Source organism: Acipenser ruthenus, chromosome 2 (assembly GCF_902713425.1).
Source record: "Acipenser ruthenus chromosome 2, fAciRut3.2 maternal haplotype, whole genome shotgun sequence".
NCBI lineage: Eukaryota > Metazoa > Chordata > Actinopteri > Acipenseriformes > Acipenseridae > Acipenser > Acipenser ruthenus.
In genome coordinates, this window is record NC_081190.1 from 18834783 (window position 1) to 18860476 (window position 25694).

General features: G+C 38.7%; 3 protein-coding genes across 3 annotated transcripts in view; 1 reads left to right on the forward strand and 2 right to left on the reverse strand.

Annotated features, from left to right (window-relative positions):
• LOC117409192 (uncharacterized) overlaps positions 1-3818 on the forward strand; it is a 37044-nt gene extending 33226 nt beyond the window's left edge. The window contains exons 3-11 of the mRNA XM_059006978.1: positions 80-607; positions 866-981; positions 1134-1237; positions 1542-1716; positions 2099-2213; positions 2574-2671; positions 2887-2969; positions 3112-3486; positions 3738-3818. Coding sequence (XP_058862961.1) covers positions 80-607; positions 866-981; positions 1134-1237; positions 1542-1716; positions 2099-2213; positions 2574-2671; positions 2887-2969; positions 3112-3486; positions 3738-3748 — 1605 coding nt within the window. The 3' untranslated portion in view covers positions 3749-3818. The remainder of the gene's footprint in view (positions 1-79; positions 608-865; positions 982-1133; positions 1238-1541; positions 1717-2098; positions 2214-2573; positions 2672-2886; positions 2970-3111; positions 3487-3737) is intronic.
• Positions 3819-11227: 7409 nt separating this feature from the next.
• plac8.1 (placenta associated 8, tandem duplicate 1) lies at positions 11228-13876 on the reverse strand. The gene is made up of 5 exons (XM_034014953.3): positions 13540-13876; positions 13096-13205; positions 12422-12546; positions 11745-11859; positions 11228-11470 (listed from the first exon to the last, which is right to left on the reverse strand). Exons 2-4 carry the CDS (start codon positions 13190-13192, stop codon positions 11755-11757), a joined length of 327 nt encoding a protein of 108 aa, XP_033870844.1. The 5' UTR covers positions 13193-13205; positions 13540-13876; the 3' UTR covers positions 11228-11470; positions 11745-11754.
• A 140-nt stretch (positions 13877-14016) lies between these two features.
• Positions 14017-24711, reverse strand: LOC117973132 (4-hydroxybenzoate polyprenyltransferase, mitochondrial-like). Its single transcript, XM_034924394.2, has 8 exons — positions 24592-24711; positions 23552-23879; positions 22408-22574; positions 21758-21879; positions 20058-20143; positions 19493-19626; positions 14823-15011; positions 14017-14359 (listed from the first exon to the last, which is right to left on the reverse strand). The coding sequence occupies exons 2-8, from the start codon at positions 23844-23846 to the stop codon at positions 14201-14203; spliced, it is 1152 nt and encodes a 383-aa protein (XP_034780285.2). The 5' UTR covers positions 23847-23879; positions 24592-24711; the 3' UTR covers positions 14017-14200.
• Between the last annotated feature and the right edge of the window lie 983 nt (positions 24712-25694).

Consider the following 25694-nt stretch of genomic DNA (forward strand, 5'->3'; position numbering starts at 1 on the left):
CCCTATTGAGCAGGTGCAGGGCGAGGAGCACGACCCTATTGAGCAGGGCGAGGAGCACGATCCCATTGAGCAGGTGCAGGGCGAGGAGCACGACCCCATTGAGCAGGGCGAGGAGCACGACCCCATTGAGCAGGTGCAAGGTGAGGAGCACGACCCCATTGTGCAGGGCGAGGAGCACGACCCCATTCAGCAAGTTGAGGAGATACACAGTGAGGAAAATGTTCCGGTTCAACCTCCAATACAACCAAGGCCTTACCCTCTAAAGTTTATTCCGCCTTACGGCATCCCAGTGCCTGTCACTCCCTTTCCTTTCAAGCTGCTTAGCCCTCGGGTGATCCCTGTCAATGCGCCCGTGCCGCCTGAGCTCCAAAAGGTCATGAATCCCAAGCCTGTTCTTATGCCCCGGCCGCTACCCATTAGTCTTGCTGCAGCGGTCCGCGTGTTGTGCAGCGAAAACAAAATGTACGTGAGGGTAAGGACTGACCTGTACGGATTCAAGTGTAAAGCAGGCCAGTTGACTCTGGGGACCAACTGCAGAAGCAATGGAGTCTCTGGTGGGTATCTTCTCTTTACATACGGCCTCAAAGAATGTGGAAGCCAGGCGTCTGTGAGTATCCCATGCTGTAGAGAGTTCTGACTTTACATATTTCTAGCTTCACTTGACTGTTACAAGCAATGGATGATGCATCAGGGTGTGTGGGGTGGTGCTTTTTTAATATACGTCAATATAGTTTCAGGCACTATGTGTAATGTTACGATTCCTATGTATGTAGTGTGTGCATTTATTTGTGTATAATTTGAAACCTGCTTTCCGATGTTCTAACTCCAATTTAACTTCATATTCTCTTTCTACACCACCTTCAAGGTGGAAGCTGGACAGTTGGTCTACAAGAACGTCCTTAAATATGTGCCATCTGTGCAAAACAGTACGATTCGGAGATCTATGCCATTCACTGTACCCCTTCAGTGTCGTTACTATAGGTAAGGAACCTCTTTATAAGTATACGGCATGGCAAAAGCGGACTTGTTTATTCTTTTAAATCACCCCGGTTTTAAAAGCGGTTTAACAAAGCTAATGTCCAAGAGTCGTCTTGCATTGAAAAACTCGTCCGCTTGATTCTTCCTGTTTGTAGGTATCACCATGTCTACAGGCACGGTATTCGTCCGCTTTGGAGGAATCCAACTCGGTTCAAGAGTCTCAAGACCCCATACGGCTTTGCCCTAAAAATAATTAATGGTAAGCAGAACTCTTCAACGGTTATATAACTATATAAAGCGTAGTGTAGTACCTACAGCATGTCTTGTTCTGTATATCATTAAGGGTTCCCTATTATCTATGATTTTAAATAGGGTGTATACAGATGAGGACAAGTACTGTTGAAGCGGGGGTGCTACACTGTACTGTGGTTCTCCTGGGAGTGCACATGTCAAAATAGTGTCCTGTTTTAATGCTAATCCCCAACTGCATGCTTCAACTGTCTGTTCCTCCCCCCTTGTGTGTGGTGTGTGTTTTTTTTTTTTTTTTTTTTTTTACTCCTTAGGTGACTGGGTTCCTGAGCGCATGATGAATACATTCTACCTTGGACAACCCATACACTTTCAAGCTACTACAAATCTTACTATTCCTGGGACAAAGCTTTTCATCCACAGCTGTTATGCAACCGCATCTCCAGCTTCAAATTCAACGCCCAGATACACAGTGATTGAGAATTATGGGTAAGACTATTGGTTGATATGAAAACCTGGATGCTGCTCTCCTGGCTTTCTGTGGAGGTCAGCTGTTCTAAAACCACTGCATGACTGAATGCTTCACAGGGATGCTCCAACCCTGTGCTCACAGTTCACTTTGCATGAACTACAATTTTAGATGGAGGCAAATGTTCAACTTTATGGAAGTTGTAGTATATGGCTTTGGTGTCGCATGTTGCAAGGTAATGACTTGGGAGTGACTTTATTGACACTGGAGTTGCATTACCTCACCACACCACAGCAATGACCTCGCATCTTAAATATGCCAGGGCTTACAAATTACTTTTTGCAATCCTGTTCTGTGCTTGAAACCCACATGCTCTTTTCATTGCACTTCCTCCCTTTCCAGGTGCATGGTGGACAGCAAGTATGAAACCTGTAGCTCCCATTTTGTGCCTCCCAGAACCAACAATGCAATCAATTTAATTGTTGATGCTTTCCAGTTCAACACGCTGTCCCCTCTGGTAGGTTTCCCTTTGTACCTGCTCATCCCTATACTGGGCTTTGGCACCCAGATCTCTTCCAATGCAAATGGAGTTTCTTCTGCTACTCTGACACCAATGCCGTGTTCACTCTTCGTAAAACGATATTGCCAGCATGTGTTGGAAGTGTGACTTTTGCATAAAGTGAATGGCTATGATCGTGCCGTGTTTAGGTGGTGTGGCCTGACGCTCATTCAATGTAGTTAAGATGTCTGACGCGCACTGCTTGCATGCATGAACACAAATGGTTAGCTGCAGAAGTTGACCAAGTTGCTCTCCAGTCATCTGGTGTCTAGTCTGTCTAATATTGCTAAGGAAATAATCCTCCATTCTATTCCCAAGGTAAACAAGTACTACATGCACTGCACAATGGTGGTAACGAGCAACAGCATGGTAACGCAGAGTACCAAATCTTGCCACTATGATAAGAACGTGAACAGGTAGGTTCCATTTCAGGGTTAAAGGTATCGCTCCATTGCATGTCTTGGGTAGTGCAAGATGAAGGCAACAATTAATGATGTGTTAATTTTCTAGAACTAAAGATTTGGTTTCCATAGTTCTGGGAGGGTGGCATTCCAATGAGGCACCATGCTCTTTCTAGGAGCATGTAACTTGAGGCAGTTCCATGTGAATAACTACTAATGTCTCTGTTCAGGTGGGTGGAACTTGAAGGTAACCACAGTGTCTGTTCCTGCTGTGACTCTGTGTGCATAAATGAAGATGTGACTTTGCCCATTGGTATGTATACGACCCCCAGAAAGCAAGGGGAAGGGTGTAAAAATTGCAGATCCAGTAACTTCTGCTTGAGTGACTCTTGTAGCAGTGGTAAGACCTTGGCTTGTACGCTAAAATGTATTTATTTTTAAATGTATCCCCTCAGTTACTAAAAGCACCATAAGCAGCGATGCCCTGCTGGTCCTTGAAAAGCAGGGAGGTGACGACGGGGAGAGGAAGACTGGCGCGGCCATTCTTGAACTGGAGGAGGACTTGCTGTCTTACGAAGGCGTGTCCAAAGAGGATCGGGAGGCACTGTCTCCAGAGGACGATGCCTTTGACGAGAATGACTATAACAGGCTTTTGGATGTTGAGGCAGAAGGCAATGACAATTCTGATGATCCTAACCAGCATTTGGAAGGTACCTATGATGCCTCCAAGGTGCCAGAGCACAGTGACACTGAGAACTATGAGGGGGCTGGGGAGCCTGGTCACTTCGAAGAGGCGGATGAGTGGAGGGCTCTGTCTGCAGAGGAAGCCGGTATGCTTTTTTAATGATTGCACAATATGTGGCTTTTAACTGGCGTACGGAGTGTCTACCATGAGGAGTATGGGAAGAAGCAAAGTAATATTTCAATTGTCTTATTGAGGATATGGCACGTTTTTTTATTGTTTAAGCACTCTGTAGTTGTGGTGTGTGTTGATTTCTTTTTATTGTGGAACTTTTAAAATCCACATTTCCCTTGTTCTGCATGCAATTCTAATACTGATCATCCGTGTTTCTTTCTCCAGGTGGTAACTGAAGATGCAGTTCTGTCTAGTTATTGGATTATCATGACTGCTAAATAAAGGTGTTGACATTTTTTTTTTATACCTTTTTTGTACTTTCAGTTATTTTGTCCCTCCTCCTGAATTGGTTTTAAATGTACCCAGTAAACAAATGGGCTGGATTAAATAAGTTGAGATCAGTTGGCTCCTCTGAACCACCTCCGATTTTAGATGGGCTGAATGGCCTCCCCTCTCTCTTTTTAGAATGGTGGCTTTTGTTTGGTTTAAGGATGAGACTTGAAACAGAGCTCCTGTTGTAAGTGACTCTGCTATTGCGTAGTTCATCTCCAAGTCGCTTTGGAGAAGTGTCTGCTAAATGACTATAAACTGACTGAATGCTGGTATGTGCTGAGGAAACCACAAATCTAGGACCAACTTTTGCCTTCCGTTTCATTAGAAAGGAAGTGTGACAGCCTCCATACCCACCTTGGTCTGGTGGGATTACACCGCCTGAGAGCAGGGGAAAAAGCTCCCCATGCACTAACATCTGCTGTACTTGAACCACCACATAGTGCCAAATAACCACAACCTAAAACTTTGGACACTGAACAAAAGTTGAATATATATTTGATGTGCCTCAAAGCTCAGGGATGGGAATAAAACTACTAGCTTGATTAGCCACATTGTGTACAGGTAACAAGATCCGGTATCTTATTACACTCCCAGTAAAACCAGGAATGGATCCAACTGCTCTGCAACATGAGTCTTTCTGCCATCCAAAGCAATGGGTAATGTCATGATACAGAACAAACAATCCATATTAATTCAAGTATATGTTAACTATACTTTTTATAGATAGATCAGCATTAGGGTGTTAAGCAGTAATTATTTCCAAGTTTAATAAATAACCAGAATACTTGTACAGCAGAACCTCATTTCTCTGCGCCCCGTTCTACCACGACTTCAATTATCCACGGCTCTGGGTGGGCTATGTGTCCAGACAACTTTTTAATATTCAAGAAACTCGCATACTTTTCTAATTTGAAGTTTTAATGAATCACAGCAGTGGTAGTGCTCTCTTCGGTTTATTCAATGCTTATGTTAATTGGATGGTTGCGCAGACCACCGTAAATCTCAAGTAATAAGCATTCCAGCCGATCTGGTGCCTTTACAGGTTTAACCGCATTAATACTTCAATATAGTAATACAGATATGGTTAATTATATGCTTAGGCTCTTTGGACTAAAACATAATTTCTATACCTTATAGCAATACATCAATATAAAAGAGATACCAAATTCACATATGCGCTATATTGAACTATAAGAACTGTCTTCAAAAGGCAGAGACTTGTGAATACGACCAAACAGCAATCAGTTTTTTTTTTTCAGAGATCTTCAGAGCATAGACCACACAATTTGTAGTTAGCAAGTCGCGAGATCCTTGACTGCGGTTTTACCTTGGTTTTTATAGGATTTTTCCCTCCATTGACTACGAGTGCCAATTAAATCTGATCACCAATCTGCTTTGACAGTTTCTATCTTTGAGTTAATGATATTTTCTAGAAGGATCCGGTCAACTCTGTTTTCAAAATTTAAGTGAATGTGAGCGCATGGTTCACTATCTTCCACCCCTCCTTTCCCTAAAAATGAGGTAAACTGGAGTTCACAGGGTCCTTGCTACCAAATTCAATGCAAGTATATGCGAGAGGTGTTTTTAATATGTAACACCAGCTCTATTTAATGATTTTAACCTGGGTCAAAAAAATATAAATGTCCCTCTTAGCTGCGTATTATGTTACCTTTTCAGTGTGTTGTCAATGGGTCAGTTTAACTTCATATACAAATGTGTGCTAACAAAGTATTTGACAACGACTGCCTCTGAATACGCATACAGTGGCAAGTCCAGTTATTTTCATTTAAAATCAAGATATAATAAACTATGTTAAATATAATATCCTTGTATTAACTGGTACCGTGCTTGGACCAAGCTTGACCTCCCTCTCGGTTTCTAAAAATTTGCCTGCACAAGCAGGTTTCAGACACCTGTTGGTTATCATTCAAGGTTGGCAAATCCCGTGGGATCTGCCTGTCAGTCATGGCAGTGACACAGAGAGGTGGGGAAGAGGGTGTGCGCGCTTTCCCCCTCTCTCAGTGGCTGGGAGGCAGGTTTTAGTGGGATTGTTGATCCTATAAATTAATACTGTGCTGTTTCCTCGGATCTGCCCCTTTAGACCTGAACAACGAGCAAGCGGTCTCGCTGCTCGGCAAGACCACAGACGGACAGGAGAAAAGACCTGAAACTCAGAGAGAAGAAACTAAAGAAAGAGAGAAAGTGGGGAATCCTTGGACAGACCCCGATGAGGCTGTGTGGTCTAGTGGTTAAAGAAAAGGGCTTGTAACCAGGAGGTCCCTGGTTCAAATCCCACCTCAGCCACTAAATCATTGTGTTACTCTGAGCAAGTCACTTAATCTCCTTGTGCTCCGTCTTTCGGGTGAGATGTAACTGTAAGTGACTCTGCAGCTGATGCATTGTTCACACACACTAGTCTCTGTAAGTCGCCTTGGATAAAGGCGTCTGCTAAATAAACAAATAATAATAATATTGTTTTAGTTAGCTGACGAAACAGCATAGAGTAGGACGGAGACCCGGGTCGTAAGGGTAGCGGCGACTGGGGAAAATCACGCTGCAAAGTGCAGCACATTTATTTTGTAGTTTTCATTACTGTGTTTTATTTTCCCTGTTTCTTTTTGCCTTTTCGTTTTTCATTATTTTGAGCACCTGCGAGTGCACCTGAACTGTACTGAGTACCCTGCCGTGGTATTCCCGTAGCCAGAGCACGGACAACAGCGCCTTCTGCGGGCTAAAAGAAATCAGTACAAATCATACGATTAAAAAAAAAATAAAACCGAGCACCTGTGCGGTGTTTCAATTACAACTTCTGTCTCCTGTGTCAGTGAATACCCACACCTTTCCACAAGGTCCATCAAAGAACCTCACACCCTTGCAACCGAGGCCTTCCATGCAAAATGATCTAATGATTTATAGCACAAAAGGGAGGTGCCAGAACCGTCTGTGACAATTAGTTCTCCTGAGGCATTTACTTGGTGAAGCCCGGCAAACATATTTTGCGTCGCTGAAACAAAAGACTATGATGGACTTTCTCAAGGTTCAAAAGAACGGCTTGCACCAGTGAGTTGTTTAAAAAACGTGGTTGTGAAAAATAAAACACTTCTGTTGTTATGTATACTGTTAAAATGTAAGAACTTAAAATGACTGGTTACTGTATTTTATTCATGCATTCTTAGTCACACGCAATGACACCACATGAAAATGAAAAAGATCTAGGAGTTTATGTTGACTCAGAAATGTCTTCATCTAGACAATGTGGGGAAGCTATAAAAAAAAGGCCAACAAGATGCTTGGATATATTGTGAGAAGTGTTGAATTTAAATCAAGGGAAGTAATGTTAAAACTTTACAATGCATTAGTAAGACCTCACCTAGAATATTGTGTTCAGTTCTGGTCACCTCGTTACAAAAAGGGTATTGCTGCTCTAGAAAGAGTGCAAAGAAGAGCGACCAGAATTATCCCAGGTTTAAAAGGCATGTCGTATGCAGGCTAAAATAATTGAATCTATTCAGTCTTGAACAAAGAAGACTATGCGGTGATCTGATTCAAGCATTCAAAATCCTAAAAGGTATTGACAGTGTCGACCCAGGGGACTTTTTCGACCTGAAAAAAGAAACAAGGACCAAGGGTCACAGATGGAGATTAGATAAAGGGGCATTCAGAACAGAAAATAGGAGGCAGTTTTTTACACAGAGAATTGTGAGGATCTGGAACCAACTCCCCAGTAAAGCTGAGACCCTGGGATCCATCAAGAAGCTGCTTGATGAGATTCTGGGATCAATAAACTACTAACAACCAAACGAGCAAGATGGGCCGAATGGCCTCCTCTCGTTTGTAAACTTTCTTATTTTCTTATGTTCTTATGTTCTTTTTCATGCATTCTAGTCACACGCAATGTCTCACCTCATTTATTCGTGGATCACGCACACACGCACACACACACACACACACACACAAAATCGGGCAGGTGTTTGCATAAAATGCTCAATATGTGCTTACTGAGCATGTATTAATAACAAATACATGCAAATAGCACCACTGCCAGAAATCCCACATGCAGCATATTAAAGGAAATTGTTAAACAAACACAAATCAAATACTGTTGTTTAAAAAATATTCTCTCAGTGAGGCAGCAAAATACTTATCAGAAGCATTGGTTTAAAAAAAAAAAATGAAGCAAGTGTAAATGCAAAGACATTTGTTTTGTTGCAGGAAGTTGCTAAGTTTGTCCATAAAACAATAATGTAACTGCTGCTACTGCAACTAAGTCGGGTCCATGATATCTATACATTGGGCTGCCAGCCTGACAGGGCCTGTAAAGTAAAATGACACTGGCTGCGTAAGAAGGACTGCGACATTCTTCTTGTTTTTCCTAGCGAAAATATTTAACTGATCATTTTTTGTAGTCTCCACTTAACTGCCTAGCAGCTTCTAGTTCAGTCACTCTGTCCTAAGTGGTTAAGGGTTAGCTATTGTAATACAGTGCGATTATTGTAATCAAAATGCTGATTATTGTTTTATTAGGCTTCCTAGCCAGAATGGGTGGGGAAGCCTTTTGTTCTTGTAAGGATTTTTATTATCATTTGTTTTCTCTTCCGCCAAAAATTGCTCAAAAACTCAATAAATCTGGTAGGTGGGAAGTTGTCAGTGAAGAAAAAACAATTGTCGTAGGTCACATGGTTCGACAGCCATGTTGGATTTTGCAGAGATTGTTAAATTATTATTATTATTATTATTATTATTATTATTATTATTATTATTATAAACATCTAAGTATCGAAAATCACTTATTGCAGAGTTCTGAAACTTGCTGTACATATTGAAGGGTAGTCCAAGAATAATTGTTGATCATAAGCTGATTGGTTCTGTGGTTTGGCGGCCACGTTGGATAACGTCATCAGATTATAAAACTGGCTATAAAAATACCTATAACTCCTTAGAGAGTGCAGATCGGGTCATGGTTGTTAGGAGACACATATAGGAACACATATATGCTCTATAAAAAAATATCATCAGCCGTGACCTCTGATCTCGCCTAAAGGTCAAATGTAAAACTGGTTCATTACTCCAAAGAGAGTGGAAGTTCATGGTTGCTATGGAACACATATAGGAACACATATATGCTCTATCAAAAAAATGTTGCTCACCACTAGATGGAGCTCATTGCTCAGAGATTGGAAATAGTGACATTTTGCTTAAATCTTTACACAGCCTGTAACAAGAACACTGCTGCATGTAAACTCTTCAAACTTCACAGAGTTCTGCAGGCCTGCTATGTTCAATAATGCCCACAATTGAATCAAGCTGATTGGTCACATGAATTTCACGATAAAAGCTAGGAAGCCGTAAAGTTAAATTTAAATAGCACGCAGCATATTACATGAAGGTTCTGCAATATATCTAAATTAAAAGTTCTTTAATAAATTCAAAAATAACACTGTACTATATATTACTTTTATATTCTGCGCTTTTTTTCAAAATGTTGACCTGCCCAGAGTACACCAAAAATGACAAAATGAGTTGTTTGAATCTAAATAATGATAATCAAATCATCATCATGGTGTCCACCACTTATTCTGTATTCATCAGTGTAGAAAGCGCCCATGTTATTTGTCTGTTGTCTTTTTTTATTAATTGGCTTGTAGACGGAGATGGAACCAGTTTGATATTTGTGTTTCACAAACTAGTATCATGGTGCAGATGGAAATGAACAAAGTCAGCGGACAGAACCCCCAGTTTTTCAGTGTCATTACTGTATAGTGTTCCTGTCATGCATGGCCCATGAAAAGAAGGTTATGCTTAATTTGTTCTCCTGTACTACTGTTGACTAAACACATTAGGGTAGGGTATAAAACCGATACAATTTCCCACAGAATGAATAGGCAATAGTACACATCGCTTATTTCCTTCCATTATTCCTACTCATTGTTACAGGATTGCAGCATAATCAGAAAGACGGGCCATGCTCTTTACTTGGTGCAGAAAGACTGGCCAACGTAAAACAGTACTGTACTACATTCTTCCAAACACATGAATCATTCTCTTTGAGACATTGCTTGTTCTTGAGACCAGTGTACCTAACACTAATCCTAGCGTTAAAGTAGGTGTGTATGTGTTGGAATTAAGAACTGGTTTAAACAAATTCTCACAGCTGGCCCGTCACTGAAAAGCCTGGCCCGTCTTTCTACACCCATGCCCTGGATTCCACGTACCTATATATATATTTGCTGAAAAATGTACCTCATTCTCTAACCTTGACCTATTCACAGCTATGCAAGGTCAATGTGTAATACACGCAATACTAATTTTGGGGTGGCGACCACACAAACTCTGGGATATAAGAATGTGAACCAAAATGTATCTCAACATTTTAAAATATTTGTGATTGTTTGTGGCGGAGTGTCCCGCCCCTATTTATTATTATTTGTATTTTTGTTTGCGGCGCGGATAAAAGCGCCGCGTCTTTTATTATATTTAAAAAACCCGTGAGGATGCATGGCTGATCAGCTACTGATTATTTAACTAGCTGACAGTCATGCATCCTTACCAAACGCGTGCAGACTCTGGCCGAGGGATAATAAGATAATTAACAACTAGTTAATCCCTCGGCCAGAGTATATAAACCTGCAGCTCTCTGCACTCGAGGTTTTGGGTGTACAGAGGAGAGTGCGGGGAGCAGAGAGAGCGAGCGAGCGAGCAACATTTAAAAAACAATTGCTAAAACGTGCTGGATTATCCAGCACGACACTTACTTGTTTGTTTATTCGTTTGGCCCTTGTGCCTTTTTGTTTTGTGTTTTGTTTAAATCTTTTGTTTTTGTTTGGTTTATTAAATACGCTGAGTGCCGTTGCACTCAGCTTCACCCGCCCATCCACTGTTTTGGTTTGAGTTACTTCCTGGTCCGTGACGTCATCAACCTCACCACTGCGAGCTAGACTGCCACATAGTTTCTTTAAGTATTCCTAAATATTATAGCCATTGTAACAGGGTGGAGGCTGGGTGTGAACCGTGAAGTCCACACACTTGAAGAGAGCGTCTTAATCATGATGCAAAAGAGCTGGGCTGAGCTTTTAATCTCATTTCAGCGACAGAGGGCAGAATCCGTAACAGCCATGCATCACACAGTCACCCGTTACACGACCACTTCATGTTTTAAACCTTAGTTAAACCATAACTCTGGATGTTACGTCGGTCAGGAAAACTCAAAGGTCAGCCGAAAGTGAACTAGAAACCCCCTGAATCAGCAGCCATCTGTATTCAGTCTTTTTGGTGACCAGTTCATTTAAGTTTCAGTGTACAGGAACTCACTCTGTCTGCAGCTATCAGAGTGTCTGAAATGTTACACGCAAGTCCTTTTATAATAATAAGTAGGCCAATATTGATGAATGTTTAAAAAGGTTTTATTATTTTAAATACATCTGATAATAATAAATATGATAAAATCTGAACATTTTAAAATTATATTAATAAACCTGTAATTTATTTAACACCGTTGATTGTTTTCATGTAATCAATTGAAATGATCAAGTAACTTATATACAGTATCACAATGGGGTTTCAGTGCAATAAGATTAATCAAACCATTTCATTCTGCTTGTTCCGGGTTTAATGCAGTGCCCCTTCACCTGTAAGAAACGACAGTTTGTGAGAGTCTGATTTTTTTAAAATGTAAAACAGGCCTACGTTTACCAAACCTTATTTTGTGCATTATTTCATTATCAAATATTACAGTCTGTTACAATTATACAATCATCCATAATTCAAAACACACAATCCTAAAATATACAGTCATACTAAAATGAGAGTTGTTCTGTTGTATTGGGTCTGTCACACCAGCTGGTCCCACGACACTTCCTCTTGATCGTCACTCAGAACTCGCTTGAGGATTATGGCCCTTACCTCTGGAAAATTAAAAAATCCCCTGCTCCTTTCTTTTATCAATATCCCTCTTTAGTTGGCACGTGGCACAGACCATGCAAAAGGTGGTACAGAGCCAATCGTTACACAGAGATCCCTAGAGAGGAAAAACACAGACATTAATAATCACAAATCTAGGAACCAAAAGCTTTATCTGTTAGAATGATTTTTCTTATTGGTTAAGTATTGCAATGGACTAGTCCAATTTTAAACTACAGTCCCACATGTTTAAATGTTTAAATGTTTTAAATGCCCGACCTTGTTTGCTGTCCAGCTCATGTAAATTTCCTAAAGTGTTTAGCTGTAAGAGCACATTTCCAGGGTACGGAACAGCTGTAACCAGCAGGAGGCTATGAATCCTTTACAAGCTCTGCTGTAGCTCATAATAACCCATTCTCCATTCACCAACTCCTTACAAATACACACATTGGACATATTTCCTTGCTGTGTCATTCAGTATTAAATATAACTAGTTAGAGTTAAAAGGTTGCTTATATGACCAAAAAATTCCTAGATTTAATTACTTACCTTTTAGAAGGGTCTCCATGGTTGTGTCTGCTTAGATCACTAATTGCCATGCTTACTAACAGCTTGCAAAATCTGCTCCCGAAAAGACTGAAGACTGATTTATCACAAATAAATAACCTTTGCGTCCTTACCTTGATGTTATACCTAGCCCTGTAGAGACTTCGCATGGCCATGCTTGGACCGAACAAGCAGCACTCATCCATGTCTCTGGCAACATTGCAACATAAGCACGGGAAACACAGTAAACCACAGCAGCCTGCAAGAAGGATAGGCATCAAGACCACACCGCGCGAACAGCAACAAAGAAAAACAAGAAATAAATAGCAAATGCTGCTAGGTTTGAACCCATAATTGTATTTTAAAATGATGACCAGATATTTTTATGAAATTGTTGTGTGTGTGTGTGTGTGTGTGTGTGTGTGTGTTTTCTTCTAAAAATTGTAATACAAAAAATATTTCAGCATTCACTTACTTTAAGATAAACAATTACAGGTGTCAGTACTGTTCATGTGTCAACAACAGGCCACCTTAACCAGCATTATTCTATCCTCAATAACTTGTTTTAAGGAATGAAGCTTTATAATGAGGAGTGTTTCTCAAGATACAATAATACATTTAAGTATGACAGTCAGAACCATCCGCTATCAGACACTATCCCCGCTGGCAGGATAAGCATTCATTTGGATGAAATGGCTTTGCCAATCTAGCTCGTTGTGTTTCAGTATTGATGCTGCTATTTATTATCTTTGCTCTGCTGTCCAGTTCTTTTATTTGCTATTCTCACACGCAGCCTCCGGTAACTTACAAGTCCCGCAGTCATCGCAGCAGTCCAGAACTCCAGTCTGAAACTCGCTGGGGGCGTAGCCAGCACCATACTGGGGCTGGGAAGTGACAGCTGCCATTTTCAGATAAATACTGTTAAAAAAAAGAGAAGTATTATTATTTGCACATTCACAAAACAAAGGCCATCTGTAAAACACCATACATCATTACATCCGCTACATATCAATGTGTTTCAAGTTTTCATTTGTGACGTTTCAGAAAATGAAGTCAATTGACTTTAAAAAAAAACAAAAAAACAATTGATAAAAAAATGGCACCGTCTTTAAAATTGAACCCTTTGTGTATAAAGTTTGTAACAAACATCTGACAATTTATGGCAGTCTATTCAGTGTATTTTACTTCATAAAAATATTTAAGCAATAAAACACGTCCTATATATATAAAAAAAAAAAATCTGACTCACTACCTTTCTCGTTGGATGCTTCAATACAGAGTGCTCTTCAGGAGGAAGTGGAACTCATTTTATACTGTGTGTTTGCAGCCCCCGAGTCTTATCTCGACATAGACACCAGAGTCCAAAGGTTTGATGCAGTCTGACATACTCTGTAAATATTATAGACTATAAATAAATTGAGAGTAAATACTGGTTGATGCATATAGAATGCTAAAACCTCTGACTGTTGCACTAATACATCTTATTAGGGGGTATCTACTTAAAACACATGACCAATAAACTATTAACTTAACTGTTCCAATAAAGTCCAGACTGGGTCCAATTTCCAAAGCTTTCTCTCCAGTGTAAAGTCCCCCTATTTTTCCAGCCTTGTTTCTTGTTAGTCTTATAAAATGATTATTCGTTTTCTTTTTCAGAAAATGATACTAGGTTGGTAATAGAAAGCCAGAAAGCTAGACGACCCTCACAAGGAATGGCGTTGTAATATACTCATGATTCAATTATTTTATTATCAGCATGTGAAAAAAACAATCCATCTGAGGATACACTTCTTCTGTGTACACTAATTAAAACACACTGCAGTTTGGACAATATACAATATCAGGTTCTGAAATACATTTATTAAAAGTACAGTATAAATAGTCAATGTCGACCCTCAGTTTGAATGCACTTCTTATTTTTTTCCTGTAGCCTTTTCTAAAACATTATTGTAATTTCTTGCTCTCCATAAATTTCCCAGAACTATTCCCACGAACAGCAAAAGTCCCAGAGTTCGATTAGAAGTGAATTTCTTCCAGCAGTCTTCATGTTTGTTGATATCCAATGAGTAAATCTGCAAGGTGAAAAGAAAATGATCTAATCAATTGTTTATGGCAGTGGTTTTAAGTTTTTTATTTTTTTTTAATTACCCATTCTGTCTCAAGGTTTCTGCTCAAGTACCCCTTTACAATTTTTATAACAGTTGCACTAAAAGGCAGAATAATCTGTATAACCCCCGCCCCTCCCCGTTATTTATTGCCACAAGATTGATTTTTAATACAGGCATCTGGTACTATACAAGGTTAAAGAAGGCTCTCAGTTTGTTTGCCTTGCCTTCCTGGAAATCTGTTACTGCGTTACCTCCTTGGTCATTTCACCTCAGTAGTGTCTTCAAGTTCAAAGCATGTTACTGGATGAAAGCATGTCAGTCAATAGGGGAAGAAGCTGATTGATAATTGACACGTAAGAAGCCAGTGAAGGGGTGGGCACAAACAGACTTTTGGCTAATCGGGTCTACCAGGGTGCAGTAATCTCACCTGGTATGCAAGATGAGCTCCCACCACAGCCAGCGCTCCATAGTAGGGTAGAGTCTGGTCACAGTTGACCCCGGTCACTATCAGTCCACACAGCATCGCCACACTAAACCCACACAGCCAGGGCTTCGTCTGCTCCTGGAACCGGAGAGCAGTGGACTTCACACCCACAAGGACATCGTCTGCCTTGTCCTGGGGAAGAAAGAAAGAAAAAAAACTGACTTTAGCTCCCATTTTTATTGCTGCAGCTGGATGAAGCTATTCAAGATTTCACTTTTTGACTGCTTATTTCTCCTAATCTAATCGACCCAAAGTAAAATGCTGATATCCATGTGGCATTAAGAGTATCTAGATCTGCACAGAAATACAAGTAGAATGGCATTCAAACAATTGGGGTACAGAAGCTGTGACAATACCTTAGTTTTCCAATAACGTCTTCTTGCTTAGATTCACTTTGTATATCATTTTCTGTTTCAGTCATCACATCCCGGTTACTTTAAACTTGAATTGACCCTTTCATTTTAACCACTTGATGGTTCCACAGCTTGTCTATAATATTTGGGATTTCTTTATTGTACACTAGCAGATTAACCGATCATTTATTGATGTTATTTTGTGAAAACAATAAAATATGATATTTAAAAAAAAACTTGAATAGAGACCACATGGGTGCTTTAAAGTTTTAAAGAAGTCACCAGGATATGATGACTTAAACAGAAGATGAAATAGTGCAGGGGTGTCCAGTCACGGTCCTGGAGGGCCATTCCACTCCAGGTTGAACAGGTAAAATGAGATCATTAACTACAGGGTCTGGGTGGAGGTTTAATTGGTTCAGTTAAACAATTCAGAACAGGCTAGGATTGGAAAAGCTAAATTTGGCCACCCCTGACATAGTGATTCTAACCAACAGCAGGAAAACATTAGTCAAGACCTGTATCAAGTTGCTGTTTACAGTGGCACAGAACACAGTGAATTATTATTATTATTATTTATTTCTTAGCCGACGCCCTTATCCAGGGCGACTTACAATTGTTACAAGATATCACCTTATTTTTACATACAATTACCCATTTATACAGTTGGGTTTTTACTGGAGCAATCTAGGTAAAGTACCTTGCTCAAGGGTACAGCAGCAGTGTCCCCCACTGGGGATTGAACCTACAACCCTCCGATCAAGAGTCCAGAGCCCTAACCACTACTCTACAGTGACCACTGATGAATCCAATGTATACATTCATTCCTATGTTTTGTGGCAGAACAAATGGGCTCTATGATGTAAAAAAAACATTGTAGCAAAGACACCATTGTACAAATTCCCCAGTGCTGAATTATTTTCATATATTATACAGCAGATAAAAGATTAACACTTGTACCTGCTACCAAACACATGGGATAAGAGCTGGTTAAGATAACAATGGAGCCTGCTATTCAGTTGGCTGTTGATGTTTCACAACTGATATTTATGGACACCTTATCTATGACTCCAAGACCAAACCCTAGTGTAATAAAACACATTACTATCTGACTTGGTTAGGTCAATAACTTTACAGTTGTCATTTGCCTAAAAGCTGCATTTCTCTTTGCACCTCTGCAATTAATAGGCTAGTTGCTAGTGTATCAGCAGCAAAGGGCACTTTCAAGAGAATTATCCAAGATTTACAGTATTGCATTTGTGGAAATGTCCTTCAAGGGAACAGCCCGATGAAAGGCATGACTGATTCAAGAGAACATTTGTTGACTGACAGTTCTGTTAAGGCAGACGACTGCTCTTTGCCTTGCTTTACATTAAGGACTTAGTAGTACATAAATCAGTTATTCGTGATTTCTTTTTTTATTGCACATTTATTTTCTTAAAGTTATCACACTGTTTTAAGGAGTGTTTTTCTAAGGTTTATCTTTTTAAGACTCCATCATTCTCTTAACTTAAACAGTTCTCAAAGCCATTGAAGACGTATAGTCAAAATGTTTTTTTGTGTAATGCAAGTTTCTTTTAATAATTATTTTGCATGACAATACAAATATATAAATATTTCAATTTTCACCCCCACCCCAAAAAAAAATCAAATAAAAAAGTCAATAATAAGTATTCCACTTATTATCTTTTCATTTAATTTCTTAACCTGTCCGCTTTTTCAATAACTCACCTGATAGATGCTTCCGGCTCAGTATTGCCAGACAGCAGAAGTGGAAATTTGTCAACAGTCAAAATGGAATGTCATTAAAGTGTGATATCATGCAATAAAAATATGTGAAAAGTATACAAGGAGTATGAAAGTTCTGTTATTTCAAAGGTGTCTCCTGTATCATGAACAGGCCTGTGCTGTAATGATCCTAATATATATTAACCAAGGGTATCCGCACAACTGTCCTAATTGTCTGACAGCCATTCTACGAATGTTTCTGCACAGATTAGACACTCTAATACCACATGCATATCAAAATGTTACTAATTAGATTAAATCAGCAGTCAATGTGTGGAATCTTAACTAGCTTGCCCCCTCCCCCAGCATTTTTTAATTCATTTTGCTAGCATTTACTGTTGCAGTAAAAATAGTGCGTGGAGGGGGGAAAGTTAGCTTCAAGTTTTATACATTTTGTAGATTTCTATATATGGCTGGACCCTTTATTCTAACTTGGCTGTTTTTCTAAATGTTTTGATCCGATAGAGACGTAGTTGTGTTTTGTCACCAAGTACATTTGTTAGCATTTATTAAAATAAAAATGGCAGTTTCTACTTAGGAAAATGTTTCAGTTTCTAGAGTGTTTTGGTGGTGACAGATGGGAAACCACATTTACAACAAGAAGGTTCGTTTCTGATTATAGCCTTGGCTATTTATTGAGCTTCTTTTTTTTTTATTTATGCTTTGATCTATGTGAACAAAATTCAGTCAAATATTAACTGCCCTTTAGTGCTATAGAATTATAGGCTATAAAAATAAAATCCAGGGTGTGACAGCCTTACCTTACACAGTACTATTAAGATATACAAACACATTTTTCAATGATTTTCAAAGGCATAAATTGTAATAACAGTGCCTTAGACATTTAGAAACGTTTTTCTTATAAAAGAGTATTTCTTTTTTTATGTTAGAATTACAATAGTATTTTCTTTTAACTCAAAAGCAATGTGATCTAAGAGTTTAAACAGGACTAGGTTTTCTCTGTCAGCTGATCATGTTTCGTGAGGGTAAACAGTGAGAGAGCTGAAGGCGAGTCCGCTGTTTTCACCCAAGAGGAAATTATAAGCTTACGCTCCTTCTCAATGTCACTGAAGACTTTCAGTCGTAATGTTTGTCATTGAATGTACAATTAAAAAAAAAAATTAATTTACATATGATAAGAGAATTATTTTTAAAAAGCCATCCAAAACAAACATAACATATTTGAATTCATTACTTTAATCTTAAATATCGTGAACATGGTTTCAATAATAATGACCTGTTTATTTTGCTCATGGCCATTTATACCTGTCAAGATTATGTTTTAGGTTATTATTCCCTCTAGTTGCAGGAGATCCATAAGGCAGCCAAGCCCCGCACCCTTTAAGCAACTACCCCTTAATAAAGCAATGCATGTTTTCAATAAATCAAGATTATTATCTGCTTTTGCTCTAAATAAAGCAGCTGCTTAGCTTCACACAGCTTATACCATCACTGCTTAACTTGGAGAGGTGAATCATTAAAATTCCAGTACGTAAAAGTGTAAACACTTCAGCCGTTTTGTGTTATAGAATGCAGGTTAATAAACATAAGGTAGTTAATAATCCTGCCTACAAGGATTGTTGCTAGCTACCAACAAACACTTCATGACAACACTGTTGTCTGAACTGTAATTATCACGTGGAATTATGCTTACAGATAACACTAGCTGGAACAAGGAAAGATTCATTCATGTTTGTGGCAATGTGCCCCGCCCATGTGTGCATTTCTGTGTTGTATGTTGCGTGTGCTGTGTTAATGTTGGTGTATAGGCATTGGTACACGGGATATAAACGGGTCTGTGTTTCACGTGTGATTTAAAATGTATAATTATTATTATTATTATTATTTATTTCTTAGCAGACGCCCTTATCCAGGGCGACTTACAATCGTAAGCAATAATTGTATTTAGGCACGGGATTGCACATCACTTCACGTGCATTTAAAGTATATAATATGTGAGCACGAGGTTGCACATAATTAATTCACGTGCTGGGATTCAAGTGAATAATTAATTAGTAATTGAATCCCAGCACAACAGTATATATAGGTGCACTGCCTGGGCTGGGTCAAGGACAGCCTGCTGAAAACCTAGCTTTGAGATAACTTCATCTTTGAACAACATTATAAGTACTAGGCTTGACCTGAAAATAATTTTAAAAAAAAATAACCCACAAACAGGCTTGGTTGGTAGTCTCCCAGAGAATTAAATACTCACTGTACCATCAGTAAAACAGTAAACAGTAAATGTGATTTAATAGAATGGTTTGTCCTCTCTGTAGTCCAGAGGGCAGAAACAATGATTTCTATGGCAAATCAAGACAGTGGTGAAAATGCTTTGATGAATTCCCTGCCTAATATAAGGCTAGGGAGATCAAAGCACTACAACAGATACAAGGGAAGCGTTCTTAATAAATCATGCATTTCTTCTCTGGACGTGCTTTGCACTTCTTTACAAGAGACCTGTTCTCTTACCTGATGAGCATATATGGTGTCGTATATCAATGTCCACATAACCCCAGAGAAATAGAGAGGAAGGCAAACTGACCAATCACAGGACCCCTTAACTGCTGACCATCCCAGGAGTGCTCCCCAGTTAAAAGTAAGACCTACAGGAAAAGAAAAAAAACACATGGTTTAGTGCTGAATACTGCAAAGGGGTTAAATTCCACTGAACACACACAAATTAGACTTGTGCATGGGAAACACAGAAGAAACACAGCAAGGAAAAAGTCTCAGTTGGTTAAGTAGAGAGATTAGATTTGGATTTAGCTGCCAGTGAGTACAGCTGCACTTGCAACAATATTAATAGCTCGATCATACTCCTTACAAGATTTTTTACAAATAATCACCAACACCAGCAATTATTGAGACAGCTGCCAAATTGATTTGTTTGCTTTTATTTAATTTGAGTAGGGGGTTAAAAATGGACAGTATATGATCATACCCTAAAATGAGCGACCCCGATTTGAACAAACATTCTAAATGATGTAGGCAGTAATCATACAGCTTGAATGTAAGGTAATGTACACGGGCTTACCTAAAACCAACTGTGGCCAGTATGTAATTCTCTTCATTAAAGGATAGGTTACCACTAGAGACAGTGAAGCAGCCCCAAGGGCGATACTGTAACAGAAACATTGACACAATCTCACAATTGAGGTAATATATATATATATATATATATATATATATATATATATATATATATATATATATATATATATATATATATATATATATATATATATATAGTTGCACTTTCAAACTGTGTGACCCAAGTGGTTTATAGAGAACTGAATTTGTCATTGTGGTGGATATTTGCGCAGTATTTTGAAACTCATTTTGGTACATAATGTTATGTATCAATGTGTGTAAAAGTAAACCTGTACTTTAAAACCAACCCTAAATACACAGCATTGTGTTTGTTTTACATGCTCTACCTACTATCTTAGTCAATTTCCTAAACTGAAATCTTCAGTGACTCACTGAAAAAACCCTTTATTACTGGAACAATAGGGTTTCGATGCAATTAGGGTACAAAGTCTTTATTGTGGGATGATGTATTATATGGAAGTTTCAGATACTTGTAGAATACAACATAGATTCAGTAGAATGACATGCTGTTGGGTCTGACCAATTAGCAAAGGAATACAATTTGGTATTTGTGCAATTTTCCAGTCCATACACGGTTTTAAATGTTTTCATGTATGGACGGTTTGTATGATTTGAAATTTTATATGCACTAGTTTGATAGTGGGAGAACGAAACATGCACCCACTCTCTAATAATAGAATCCATGTTAATAATCTTTTCCAAGCACTTATCTAGGATTACTTCACCTTCAACTGGTTTCCCAAATGTTGTACTGATAAGCAGTTGCTATTTTCCAGGCAATCATTTAAAACGGATGTAGGTGACGCACGGCTTCTTTTGCAGGACACACTGCACATGCTGTGACATGTCTGTCTAAGGTAATAACTTCAGATACACCTTGTAATCAATGAAGCAATACAATTACCAGATACAGAATGTACCCACAATTTATTACACTAGATATGAACTGACACATATTGCTTTGTATAACAGTACTTCCTTTTCACTGCTTTATTTTAAACGTCCTTACATGCATTATTTATTTTCTATACAACTGTGGCGGGGTACACCCCGCCCCTGTGCGTAGTTTGTGTTGTATGTTATGTTGTTAGTATTTAAAATGTATGTTTGGTGTGCACTGGTGTTTTAGGTTTACATTTTCATGAACATACTGAAAAGTAAATGACATTCTGAAAAATCTAGATTGGTTGTTCCAGATCAAAAGGAACTAATTCTGTGGAGGCATTTACTATATTTGTGGATGATCATACATGAACCAGACGTAATGGAGAAGTGTTGTGCAGATGAAAAATAAGAGCTGTGTAAACCAGGCACCACATGCTGAAGACGTGTGCAAAAATGCCTTTTTGATGCCCTTGACATGGTTCGAGCAACCCCCCCAGGTCCACCCTCTACAAATATACCAGAATATATAAACTGACCCTTGACCTGTTCTGTCACCTGCCAATGTAATCAGGTTAATGTAATCAGTAAGTATGCTCTGGTAATGGTAAACAACATAAACTAATCGCTAAATAAACCAAAAATTACTAATATTTAAATTAAGAATTTTAAAAATAACAGAGAAACTGTGCTCTAATTTTAATGCAAAAAAGAAAAGAAAAGTGATGTGTGTTTTATTACCTGTAGTAATTCAAACACAGCAGTACACCCAGTGCCAGACTAAGCTGCCCCCCCAGGAACACCAGGGCCTGGAAACGGGTGATCTCTCCTGCCGCTATTGGGCGGCCTGCTGTCCGTGAAATCTGCACAATGCAATACATTACCGTTACTATCATTAACCTGTGCCAGAGAATGTCCTTACCAAGTCTTACCTCCATTGTGATTGCTTTCAGGGGATAATAAGACCTAGTCTTATCTCCATTGTGATTGCTTTCAGGGAATAATAAGACCAAGACAAACGGTCTTCATCAGTGTTATCACAGCAATTTGTTTTTGTGATTTTTTTTTTATTTACTGCAAATCAGTTTTCTATAGTTTTACCTCAGAGAGAGTTTGAAGTTGTGGATGAATAAAGGAAAACAAAAAAAAGGAATACATTGGCGATGACTTATGTTCAATGCAAATATATGAAACATATTAAAATGTTTACATACTTCATTGTGTTTGTGTTAAACAGAACTGAACAGATCTTTCTTTCCCCCTAGCTAGCCTCAAAAGGAAAGTCAACAGAACACCCTGGGAATTATAAATTACAACACCGGATTACTTACAGGTGTGTTATGCAGCACGGAAACATCATAAAATTGTAAATAGTTAAAGGAGAGGCGCACCTTTTTATCAAAGTCTTTGTCCCACATGTCATTAATGGTACAGCCAGCCCCCCTCATTAAAACCGCTCCTGTTCCAAACAGTGTCAGCATGTAGAGATTGGGGAGGCAGCCTGGCTCTGCGGACAGGCCAATACTCCACATGCAGGGCAAATACAGCAGCCATGTGCCTGCAACATAAATTCAAAGGGACTTCTCACTTCTGAGAACCTTTCCGGTGTATAAGCAAGAAGGAGACATTGAGTGACTCAAGTGTCTCTCTAGCTACAGTTTTAGAAATTTGTTCCTAGTAAATATAATCATGAAAATGATTCCTGAAAAATGATTGTCGGCCTGTCATGAAGTCCAGGATATTAATGTTTGATTGAAAGTATTTTTTTAAAAAGTTTCACCTCTATCCAATTAGTGATTGATCAACAAAGAATAAAGTAATTGTTTTCACAGTAAACACGAGGGCTTACCAGTGGTGTTGTGGTGCTTACTTTTTTTTTTTTTTTTACTTCTGAACACTGACACTACTGCTAAACTCTCTGCTTTATTGATCACCCTACCCACAGGTTCCAATTATTAATTTACTTTATATTCAGTGTTCTTTTACCAAATATTTTGCTTGTGCCATTATTTTAAAGAGAATGGCAATTGTTCTGCAAAATGTTGCTATTTTCTATCAACAGTATGAGATAATAATCTCACTACTGCACGCGAGTTTGAGCCAGTCTGCATTACTAGATTAACTAAATCTCAGATGTCTCTAATACCCTATTCTCTCAACCTAAATAATGAGACTGTCTTGCAATGGGAACCTTATTGCCACCCCTCGGGCGCAGTGGCACTTACATTACTGTCTTTCATTCCAACCAGGTCCCTAATGATTTAATATCATCCAGTTCTTTTTAATTTGTAAATTGATGAGCACAGACTCTACAGCACACACTCTCTCCACACAGTGTTGAAATTTCTACAGGCTGTCTGTAAGTGCTGCCTAATGTGACAGGAAAACAATGCAAGTGTTGGTGGTACTTGAGGAGTTGCATAGCTCTTAGAAAACTAAAAACAACACTAGAAATGTAAAAGCAACCGTTTTAAACTTTATGTTACCATCTCCTTTTTCTGAACTGTAATGACTTATTGACACATGGGAACATACCAATGGGTTTATCGAACCTCATAAGCCTCAGGTAGGGCTGTGCTGATTTTGGTGCTGAATTGACGATCCCAGCTGCTGACAGGCTGAGCTGCCTTCTCACATTAAACACCACATTCTGCACCGGCTGAAGCAAGGGGTGGATTCCCTGTTGTTTTTGAAATTCTGTTTTGAGAGAAGCTGTGCTTGTTGAAGAGAAATGAGACACACAGGAGAGGCAGGAGCTAGAGCGAAGCCACGCACCAGAGAGGCGGGCCAGTAGAACTCTACATTTGGGCACGTTCATAGTGTTTCTCATAGTGTTTCTCCTTTTAACATATCCAACTGAATCCTTTAGGGAAAAATCATAGAGATGAGGTCATATAAATACATTTAAAAAACATCGGTTTTTTTTTTTTGTTTTTTTTTTGTTTTTTTTTTACTCCCCACATTAGTTTTATAGCTATGTCTCAGTAACGGCTCTTAACACAGGAAGACGCCATTCAAAAACAGGTATAATGTTTATCAAAGGTCTTGATCATCTGATACTGTTAATTACCTGTGCCCAATCAATTAAACATTATTTGATGAATAACTGAGTGGTGGTTTATATTCTTTGGATGCTGTGTATTGCTATTTTTCTTACTTTCGTTTTACAATACTTTTTAGAAAGAAAAAAACACTCAACAAAAACTATCGTACCGTATACATATATTTCAAATGTATATTTACTGCCATCTGCTGGCAATTACGATATCTAACATTCTATCTTCGAATGGTATTTTTATTGTTAAGTACAATACGTTTTGGGGGGTTTTATTTTTGTTTGTTTTTTAACTTGGGCAACTATAATAAAATCTAAAAACAAACTTGTCCTATATTTTAATAGTGATACACATACATCAATAATAAATAAAAACACAAGGTATAACACACATTTTCAGCCTACGTTTATTTAAATATACAGCTGATATTCTTGTATTACAATTACCCGCGTTCCAATCACTTAACTTAAAATCACATGAATATGCATTGCCTCATTAACAGTGAAGAAACTGCCTTACCTGCTTTCAGCACATTTTTGTTCTTCACCTTTAAATAGCGCAGGAAATTTCTTTCCAGAGAGGAAGTTCTTTAACACGTCACCGGTGTAGGGTTGTTGCATCGGAACATCTTAATGTAACACCCGGAGCCGAGTAATGTAAGTTTAAAAAAAAACACAATTGTTTGTATATGTCATTAATATTATTACCGACAAAACAGCATTCGATAATTGTTTTTCTTTTTTTAAGTTAAAATAGAACAAGAAGTATATACTAAAACAAACACAGTAGTAATAAGGAACCCATTGCATTAACAGAACCTAGAATGTACAGACATTGTTTCTTGGTAGGGTTTATTTGTATGTGTCTACGCGGGAACACGTGCTTGGCTTAGTGTGTTGTTAAAAGCATTTTGTTTAATTATAACACAGACGGTTTGATGACAGGAACCTTCTCCATTGATGGTAATACGCAGATAACCTCCGTCGACTTTTTACAGAAAAATCCCCTTTGTACATTGTACCCAAAATATCAGCGCGAAGTAAACAGTCTCGGCAGACAGACACCAGCCATAAAAAGATTTTGTACAACAGTATGGAAAGCAAAGTCAACAAAACGTTTTCCTCTGATTGGTTTACTAAAATAACGAGGATGAACGCGTCAGATTAACAGAAGCGGTCGTGCATGCTGTGTTAGGAGACAACGGAGGCGTTGCTGGAGAATCTGGAGGAAAAAAAATAATACTGCAAATTATTAAAAACTTGAGTGAAGCTGTTACAAAGCACGAGTTGTGCAGAGGACATTTCACATGGGTTGGTAAACATTTGGTTATGCAAGTTGTAGTGAATCGCCCGTGGTTGCTCAAACGGACAATGTTAAACAGGATAATTAGAAGGTTTAATAAAGTCGTGAAATTTTAAAACGTCTGAATGATATTGCTGACCTTTTGGGAAAGCAAGACGGTGCCTTTTGGGAGCCACTTCGCAGAGGGAGACTGATGAGTTTTTGGAAATGCTGAAGAAATATAACCAGACCTTGATATATAGTTCACAACAATCCAAGCAATGCTCTGTTCCAAATAATCTGCTCCACAGGAAATCTGTACAGGCCTGATCAACTGCATC